The sequence below is a fragment of the Gracilinanus agilis genome, chromosome 6 (genome assembly GCF_016433145.1).
Source record: "Gracilinanus agilis isolate LMUSP501 chromosome 6, AgileGrace, whole genome shotgun sequence".
Classification (NCBI taxonomy): domain Eukaryota; kingdom Metazoa; phylum Chordata; class Mammalia; order Didelphimorphia; family Didelphidae; genus Gracilinanus; species Gracilinanus agilis.
The window spans coordinates 227,811,352-227,821,349 of record NC_058135.1 but is presented as its reverse complement, the minus strand read 5'-3'; the positions used below and the strand labels follow the sequence as shown (position 1 = coordinate 227,821,349).

At 43.1% G+C, this 9,998-nt stretch overlaps 1 protein-coding gene across 1 annotated transcript in view; it reads left to right on the top strand.

Annotated features, from left to right (window-relative positions):
• The first annotated feature begins 365 nt into the window (after positions 1 to 365).
• LOC123252500 (neurophysin 2-like) overlaps positions 366 to 9,998 on the top strand; it is a 49,378-nt gene continuing 39,745 nt past the window's right edge. The window contains exon 1 of the mRNA XM_044681796.1: positions 366 to 530. Within this exon, the coding sequence (XP_044537731.1) occupies positions 366 to 530 (165 nt within the window). The remainder of the gene's footprint in view (positions 531 to 9,998) is intronic.

Below are 9,998 nucleotides of genomic sequence, written 5' to 3'. Positions count from 1 at the left end.
AAATCTGGGGATTGTCACAATATCCCTACTGAAAGCATCAGTTTGTATTAGGAACATTTGAACACATATCCCAAAATAAGAGGCTTTATTTATGTCAGTAGTTTACCAGAGTTGGGCGGTTGTTCATTAATAAGGTAGTCAGGGATACTCTGAGATTAATCCATTTGTTTAGGGCATCAGCCAATCAAAAGGAAGAGTCAGTGCACCCACTGCTCCCCAGGCATCACTCACAAGAAGTAGTGTGGGAAGCACAAATCCAGGAAGCAGTCTTGGACCCTTCCCTTGCCAAAGAGGAAAGCAGAATCCAATCCACGGGGAGTGGAAAATCATGGTGGGAAGGAAATGCTTTTCTGAGCTAGATAAACATGGAGCTCACAGATCTGGTTATTGCCATGGAGGACTGCAGGAATGAAATGGTTAGAGAGCCCCACTCGATCACCTGGAAGTTGGAGAAGGAAAAGTCCTTGGTCACCATAGTGGCATCTGCTTTCCAGCAAGGGAACATTTCAGGCCACCTACTAGAGAGCCAGGTGGAGCTGGCACATCATTATATTGATCAGCTGGGATCAGATCAACAAAGTATTTGGAGATGGGAAAAAGGCCAGTTACTTAGGCATATATGGGTTTTCCAAGGCTTACTGCTGGCAGGTAACAGCAACAGAGAAGATTTTTGCCACCAAAGAAGAAAAATCAGGGGCAGATGAATATCTGTTAATGTTACTGAGCTTGTCCTTCTTTGACTACGTGTGCAACAATAAACAGCAAACGCCAAAGTGGGCAGGAGTGAATTAGGGTTCACTGGGGAAAATCAAAGGATTTTCAGGAGGAATATGGGTGAAAGATAGCTCCCAATATGGACCAAAAGGCCTTGGTATGAGATGCATATGGAATAAAGCTAGAGAAGAGAAGGGAGAAAGTGGTAAGGGGAACAGTGGAGAAGTTAGGGAAAGAGAAAAAAATTGGAACCTGGCCAGAAAAAACAGGGCCTAACAGCAACAAGAGCTATAGTTGAGGTCCACTCAGAGTAATAGCCATCAAGGTAGGAATATCAGAATTTGGTAAACCAAGGAAGGCACCTTTAGCATTGCATGGTATCAGAGCATCTACTTTGCCCAGGAAATCCTTTCCCAAGATGGCCAAAGAAAAAAGCATGTTTGGTTTTAGGGGACCCCATTTATACAGAGACAGTAGGAAAGAAGGGAGCTGGAAATTGTCCTCTTGATATCTATAGTCCACATCTTGTCTGCTGTGTCAGGGCCTCCATAGGCAAGCATCAAGAAAGCACATAATGAATTGCCCAATATCAGAAAACTTGGTACCCCCAGAACAATGGTAGCAATGGGGGTGGAGCACAGAGGGTTGTCAAGGGACCAGGAGGGAAAGCAAAAATCAAATGGGTCCCTTGTCACTGTTATGTGTTGGGTCACTGAAGATGAGCCAAGCAATCTTTTTCAAGTACTTTTCTTCCTTTTTCTCTTTTTTTAAAAAATGGTGACTTTTTAGTATTATGCCTGCCCTTTCTTCATCTTCCTCCCCCTCTCCTTCCCTCTCTTTCCCTCTCCTTGTTTCCCTTTTTTCTTTTTTCCTTCCCCTTGTTTATTGTAAAGTGAGGCTGCTGCTTCAGTGACCTCAATGATGGCCTTGCTTCCCTCTTCGCCACCACCATCATGGTATTCTGAACACTGTGGGAGACAGTTATTTGGAAGCCAGTGACTGACGATACTTCGTGACAGCTTTGATTGTAACGAATTTTCTGGTCAGGGTTGCCAGAATGCTTTTTGAAAATGGCAAGCAGTCTGCTATAATAGTCAAAAGGGCATTCATCAAGCTTTTTACTGATGGCTTCTTATCTGTTTGGAGGGGGGGCTGCCCACATGATTCCATGAAGATGTCGGCAGTCTTAGAAGCCTTTTTTTTTTTTTTTAAGTAAGGGTTTATTGCCTTCTGTCTTAGAATCTATACTAAGTATCAGTTCTAAAGCAGAAGATTGGCAGGGATTGGGATTAAGTGACTTGCCCAAGGTCACACAGGTTGGAAGTCCATTTCAGGGTAGGGTGTGCTTGGCCAATTTGAAGTCACAAAGAGGACTGAGAGGATGTTTATTGGGTGGCAAATCAGAAAGTCATTGAATAATTAGTTAACTGCAGCCAGGTGGACTGTGACAGAAAAGATTTACCTTAATGAATTCTTTTTTATTTTTTTTAAGCAAGACTCAAACATTTATTAAGTACCTCATGTTAAGAGCACCAGAGGTTAAGACAATCTCTTGCCCTCAGAGAGCTCACTACCTAGTATATGTCTAACAGTACTACTATCTACCATTACTACTGTATAAAATACAGCTAACACCATAGAATCAGTGACTTCCATACAAGTCTTTCACTTATCACATAATTAGAATTGGTAATTTTCAATTAACTGGCCACCCCTTTAGCAACCAGGTATTTCTGATGACTATTATGTCATTGTTTACAGAGGATTCCCAGCCAGAATGGATGTGGAAACAGCCACTTCATCTAGCTAATACTTTGAACTGAGCAGCCTCTGAAGGGAATGGCTGACCGCCAATATGACTGCTCTGCAGGATAGTGCGAGCCCCGTAAACGGCCTGTTACTGTGTCCATGTTCCACACACCCAATTTGCCTGGGATTATAGCCTTTCAGTAACTGCCAAGAACAGTAACCTCCAACTCTAAGGCTCTCCTCCTTGGGCTTCCCAAATGACAAGATTTTGAATTGATTTATTTCTTGTCATTAAGTTGTTTCAGCCATATCAAAATGTCACCCCATTTAGGGTTTTTGATAAAGATACTGGAATGTTCTGCTATTTCCTTCTCCAGCTCATTTGGAGGTAAATGGGGTTGTGACTTGCCCAAGTTCATACAGCTAGCAGCTCTCTGGGGCCAGATTTGAACTTGGGTCTTCTTGACTCTAGGCTTCCTGACTCCAGGCTTGGCACTCTTATCTACTGCATCACCTAACTGCCCCAGAAACTTGATAGCTTGCTTCCAAAAGCACATTTAACTCTGAGTTAGCATCTGATGAAAGTTATATTGCCAGCTACATTTTCAGGCATGAATTAACTTTTTCCACATGGGAAAAGCCTCATAATATGGGGCTTGGATTACTCAAGCATTTTTCCTTTACAAAACAGCAAATGTGAGACCAAGGACCCTCAATATGATATAGCTTCAATATTTTGTTTTTAAGAACATTTAAAAAGGTGACGCTTGGAACTGGAATCACTTGGTTTTTCCTCTTTTTGTCTCCTTCCAGTTCAAAAGGCTTACATCTCTCTTATTTTTTTAACTGAAAATTTGTATTTAATTAGTTTAGAATATTTTTCCATGGTTATATGATTCTTGTTCTTTCTCTTCCTTCCCTCCACCCCCCTCCCATAGCTGATACACAATTCCACTGGGTTTTACATGTGTCTTTGATCAAGACCTGTTTCCATATTATTGATATGTGCATTAGGGTGATCATTTAGAGTCTACATTCCCAATCATATCCCCATTGACCCATGTGATCAAGCAGTTGTTTTTCTTCTGTGTTTCTACTTCCACAGTTATTTCTCTGAATGTGGGTAGTTTTCTTTCTCAAAAGTCCCTCAGTCCTGGGTCATTGCATTGCTGCTAGTACACAAGTCCATTACGTTCAATTGTACCACAGTGTATCCGTTTCTGTGTATAATGTTCTCCTGGTTCTGCTCCTTTCACTCTGCATCAGTTCCTGGAGGTCCTTCCAGTTCACATGGAATTCCTCCAGTTCTTTATTCCTTTGAGCACAATAGTATTCCATCACCAAAAGATACCACAATTTGTTCAGCCATTCCCCAATCGAAGGGCATCCCCTCATTTTCCAATTTTTTGCCACTACAAAGTGCAGCTATAAATATTTTCATACAAGTCTTTTTCCTTATTAACTCTTTAAGATATAAACCCAGCAATGCTATGGCTGAATCAAAGGGCAGGCAGTCTTTTAGCATAGTTCCAAATTGCCATCCAGAATGGTTGGATCAGTTCACAACTCCACCAGCAATGCATCAATGTCCCAATTTTGCCACATCCTCTCCAACATTCATTACTTTGCTGTCATTTTAGCCAATCTGCTAGGTGTGAGGTGGTAAAAAGGCTTACATCTCTTAAGAGGCAGCATTAGATCTACTGTTGGGCTCAACACATTCAAGCCTTAGTACCTAGTCTTTATGGTCTTGGCCTTCTATTAAAATGGCCCTTGTTAGGGGGCAGCTGGGTAGCTCAGTGGATTGAGAGCCAGGCCTAGAGACGGGAGGTCCTAGGTTCAAATCCAGCCTCATACACTTCCCAGCTGTGTGACCCTGGGCAGGTCACTTGACCCCCATTGCCTACCCTTACCACTCTTCCACCTATCAGTCAATACACAGAAGTTAAGGGTTTAAAATACAAAAAAAAAAAAAAAAAATTTAAAATGGCCCTTGTTTAGGGGGCAGCTGGGTAGCTCAGTGGATTGAGAGTCAGGCCTAGAGATAGGAGGTCCTAGGTTCAAATCTGGCCTCAGACACTTTTCAGCTGTGTGACCCTGGACAAGTCACTTAACCCCCATTGCCTAGCCCTTACCACTCTTCTGCCTTGGAGCCAATACACAGTAATGACTCCAAGATGGAAGGTAAGGGTTTTAAAAAAAAATGGCCTTTGTTTGGCTACCATAACCATTCTTTTGGATTCTGAGGGTCCCAGATCACAGGGACAGCTGAAGTTGCTTATCTTTGATGCATTATTTGTTTTGGAGAGGTTTGAGAGGTCATGGAGTTTGGAGAGAACTGTATAGTCTACCATCTTGTTCATGTGACTCAGAACTTTAGAATTCCCTTGGAATTCTATCACCAGAGGTAGAAGATTGTGCAGAGGATAGGGTGCTGGACCTGGAGTCAGGACAACCAAAGTTCAAATCCAGCCTCAAACCTTTACTAGTTGTGGGCCCTAAACAAATCATTTAACCTCTATATGATAACTATTATCACCTGTAAAATGGGGACAATAATAGCACCTACATCCCAGTGTTGTATGGTTAAAATATTTGTAAAGTACTTTGTAAACCTTAAAGCACTATATAGGTGTTAGCTATTATATATTTTAGGAGTCACAGTCACAATTGACAACTTCCATTTCTTTGCCTATTCTGACCCAACCAGATGATGGGAACAGATTTAAAGTTGTAAGGAACCTTAGAGGTGTTCACAAGCATACTCTAATTGTACCCTTGGTCCAACAGTAAAAGATTCACTCTAAATCTCTAACTGGGTAGCCACCAGAGAAGCCAGTGCTGCTGAGGACCAGAAATCCAAGAGGGAGCACAGCCTGCAGTAGAAGGTGGAAGAGGTGGCAAAGGGGGATTGTAGGGTGAGAACCTGACTCTTGCTTCAATGTCAATTCCTTATCATTACAGAGACTTGCAATAATACTTTGTGGTCTTCTTTCCGACTGCCTTCCACAGAATTCTTGCCTCCATCAGCTAAGGATAGGAACCATCTCAGGTCTTAGGAAGGTGTTTGAGAATTCCATTATCAAGGGAAACTGCAGCAAGTTATTATCTCCAGTAAAAGAGCTTTATTGTTTCCTAAATCACAAGTGGAATGGGAGCTGTATTATTACATTTAAATTGGCTCTGGAGTCCCTTTTTAGAAAAGATGGATTGGAGGTTTCGGAAGGGATGGAGCCTATAATTTAAAAAAAATAGAGGTCCGTGACAGCATTGCTAAGTTGTCCCCAATATGTTCTTCAGAATCTGAAACAGAAGACTTATGGAACTACAGCCACAGGAGAGAGCCATGAATGGGACATGAGGAATAGACCAACTAAAATTTGAAAACACCCCAAATGCACTCACCAGCTGGATCCTCAGCTGAGTTTTGTCATCCTGCTTCTGAGACCAAATGACAAGGTAATAGTCCACAAGGGTGACTGCATTGCAAAGTGAGGAATGAGCCATTTATCATGAAGAATTGCAAGGAGAGAGTCTGAGGTTGACGTCTCAGGAGCAAGTTTTGTATAGACTTTCTACATTTGCACAGAGAAGTATTAGTTGACTTACAATAAGCAAGGGAACCAGAAGCTGGATATCTTGACTTTCTAGAAAAACAATGCAATTTGCAATTGCATGTGTCTTCTTGGGACTATAGACCTTCAAGATTCTATAAATGCCCTTAGACCCAAGGAGTCACTTATTGTCAGATCTTGCATTTAGCATTCCAAATTCTTCAGGAACTGCTCACTAGGAAAATGTGAAATGCAGAATTAAACCATGGAATTTCAAGGAGAAAAACTAGTATGTGAATGAAATTGTTAGAAGAGATTATGAGAGATGAGGAGAAGGAGGTGGTAGGTGTGTAGGTAGTCATAAATTAGCATTCGGAGTCCCTGAACAACAAAATTAGGAAACTTGCACTCAGTAAAATATCCTCCACATCCTAGCCTTCTTGGGGAGGGCAGGCAGATGCTAGACTCTTCTGAGCTTTGGTGTCTGGGTTATCCAGGTAGAGGATTGGGAGGTGGTACTTTGCATCTTTGAAGCTATACCAAATATATCCAAAGTGGATTGAAGGAAATTTGACAGTAGCCTCCATCCAAGATATCATAGATCACTACCTTGAAAGTAGATATTTGATGGATGACATATGGCCTTCTCCTTGGTTCTCTGTTGTTTGAGATTTTAAAAAATGAATAATCAAGATGAAGTCTTAAATGTGAAATACAAAATTAAATTGTGAAATTTTAAGGAGAAAAATCTAGTAAGAGTTGTAAATTAGAATTCAGATTTCCTGGACAACAAAATTAGGATCTAAAAGTTAACAGTCTAGAAAATGGTCAAATTCAATGACATGGAAATGGCTGGAATATTATAGAGATCCTGCTCTATAACCAGAGACTAATCTGAGTGGCCTAGGGTAGTCGTCAGACGCAAAGAATGAAACAGATTGGAAGCACGGCTTGTTAGCTCATAGTACTTCAAAAAAATACTGAAGTAGCCACTTTATTATAAAGGAAATTAAAGATCCCTTTCCCCCAAAAGCCCAAGAAAGTTTCCCACAGTTACAGAGAGCAAGATTTTTACTATAGTCAAAACAAAAGTCTTAGAAGCCTCCAGGCGTAGACAAAAAAAACCTATGCTAAACTATCAACTATATGTGTTATCTTTAAATGAATCCTGGGACATCTCTGTTAGGTCGGAAAGCCCCGTCAGTTTCTCAGCCTTGATGGTATTAAACTATTTTTTGAACCTCATTATTTTACTTTAATTCTGGGCAAAATGCCCTGCCAAGGGTGTGACCTTGGCCGTACCAGCCATCTGTGTTCTCAGGCAAAGGGGAACAGAGTTAGCCCCCCTCCTGCTGGATTGCTGAGAGCCCAAAGCTTTTTCAATAAGACTATAATGCATTTTGAAGGAAGGTGAGAATTATGAAAGGAATCAAAAGAGGAATCTCAGATTTTTATCTTAGATATCCCACACCTGTCTTGTCCCGTAGTCCTGATAGGGAGGAAAGTCAATACACGGCTCTGCTGGTCTTTATTGATCTTTTGAGGGGGTCCAGATAAAAATATCTACTTGAGATTCTAATTTTTCTTAATAGCTCCCAACAGAATATTTAGTATGGGGAAGACCTCTTTGGCTAGATCATTGAGGTATAGACAGCTGCCTAGGGGAGAGACCAAGATGAGAAAGGAGCTCTCCTGCAGGACAGGGACAATGTAGGGGACTTGTTTGGTCAGAAGTGAGTGGTAAAGGAGCTTGGGCACACACTCTACCATGAGCTGCTGCACAGCATTCCAGATTATAATTAATGACCAAGGGCTAGGAAGCCTGGTTGGAATTAGTGGGTCAAGGTACCTCCAATCTGTGGAAGTTGGGTGAAGCAAGGGGAGTCAACAATAATAAATGAAAATTGGAAGGGAAGAGGAGTAAACCTCCAAGCCCAGAGCATGGCTGGGGCTGAGAGAGTCAGGAGCATAAGCTCCATGATGTCTGATATCTGATAAAGCAATCTCTCCATTCTCTTGCCTTGGCTCACCCTTATCTGCTTTCCACCAGCCTTCAAGTGACCAGTGCTGGGGCCAACCTGTTTAACAGCAAATGGGAACTGCAGCCCCTTAACTTATTTAGGCAGTCTGTAACTCAGTCTCAGAAACCAGGACCCCTTTTTTGAGAAACACCAAGACTGGAAGTGGGCCCGAGAATATAGGGAGAGGTAGGACAACTCTCAGTTTATCCTCTCCACATCAGTGAGGCCCCAGTTCTCATCTACTAACCCTCTTGTGCTTAGCAAGTACTCAGCCCCCCATTTCTTTCTCTTTATTCTTTCCCATTGGCATCACCCTAGTACAGCACTTTATTAATATCCAACTGGATCATCACAGAAGCAAGATTACCTGATCTCTATTCTGTCCCAAAAAGGACAATAGACTCAGCTCAAGAAGGGACTGGATCAGAACAAGCTAAGGCCAGATGGACAGAGCTAGGCTTGATGACTTCCTCAGTTCCCAAGGTAAAGGCAGGATATACAATTGCATGACAGGGATAGGAAGGAGGAGGATCAGAGCAGACAGAGCCTGAGGAACCCTTGGGCTTCATACTCAGGACAGAAGGAAGGGGCACCTATGTTTTAGTGGCAGAGGGAGCAGGGCCTGGAATCCTGGCCCAGGGAGACCGTGACCTCACTGCTCAGAGCTCAGATGGGGTGGGGACACTTGGTGTCATGGCAATGGCCAAACTCCCTCTTTTCATCCTTCAGGAACAGTCCTGAATCTGGAAGGGCCAAGAAGTCCAAGACAGATTGTTCTTCCTTGTTGGTACACTAGTTGCTTATCTCCTGCCTTTCTCCTGTTCTAGAACTATTCATACCCTTTTACTACCAAAAAAGTACAGATCCTAGGCCTCTACATCTCTGAGAGCTGGATCTGCCCAAGGGAGCCCCCACCTGCTTTCTGGGGCCTGATTGCACTAAGTGATGTGGGGTAGTGCCTTCCTCAATGCTAACTCACCCAATGTTTCCATTAACCTTTGTGGGCCCTCAAGGGGCTGGCACAGGCCCATCATTCCCCTCTTAGAATTCCAGACACAGCCAGGCACTAATCTGCATTAGGTTACAATAATGAAGAGCCAGACATGGGGAGGGGTAAACACTGGCCAATTTATGCATAATTCTCTTCCTGTCTCCCTTCTTTTCATCTCTTACTTGCCCTTCTGCTTGTTTCCTTCTCCGGAGGTTGAGTGAGCCTTCTCACCCCTCTCCATCTCTTCCCTGTTGCAGAGGTGAGATCTTAGCTGCCCATTTCCTTCCTCATTCTCCTCTTTAGGGTGGAGTGGGGGGATAAGCCAGGCTCCTCTTCCCTTCTAGCCCTCATCCCAAGACCTCAGGAAGCCTCTCATGTTTCCCTAAATCATCTTCACCTCCTCCATTTTCCTCCAAGGTGTGGAGAAAAGGCTCTAGCCAGCCCCACACTTACACTTCTCACATGGGCACTCCTAGGACTGGGCACTTGGGAGGAAGGAAGGATAGGGTAGACCCAAACTCTGGGGTCTCATAAGTCCCTGTGTCATAGCTTGGGAACAGGCCACCTGCTTTGTTGGAGATTAGCGAAGAATCCCTGAATCCTTCATGTAAAGGAGTCTGTGGAGGAAGGGTCTATTCTGACCCAACCAGATGATAGGAACAGAGATTTAAAGTTGTAAGGAACCTTAGAGCTCTTTGAGTCCAACTGATGTGGGAGAAACACATCCAAGGTTGTAGCATGGTCTTGCCCCAAGAATGGGAGACTCAAACTCTGTTCACTCCGAAGTAAGAAAAGAATTTTATTTGAAGAAGAGGTTTATGGTGGTGTGATGGCCTAATAGCAGGTGGAATAGTCTGGGGACTAATCAGGCAGCCTTAGGGCTCTTTGGAGCTGATGGTAGCAGCTGCTCTATAGATTGGCATCTTCCCCCAAGGAGTGGAGCTTCCACACCCTGTGGATCGGGGCTGG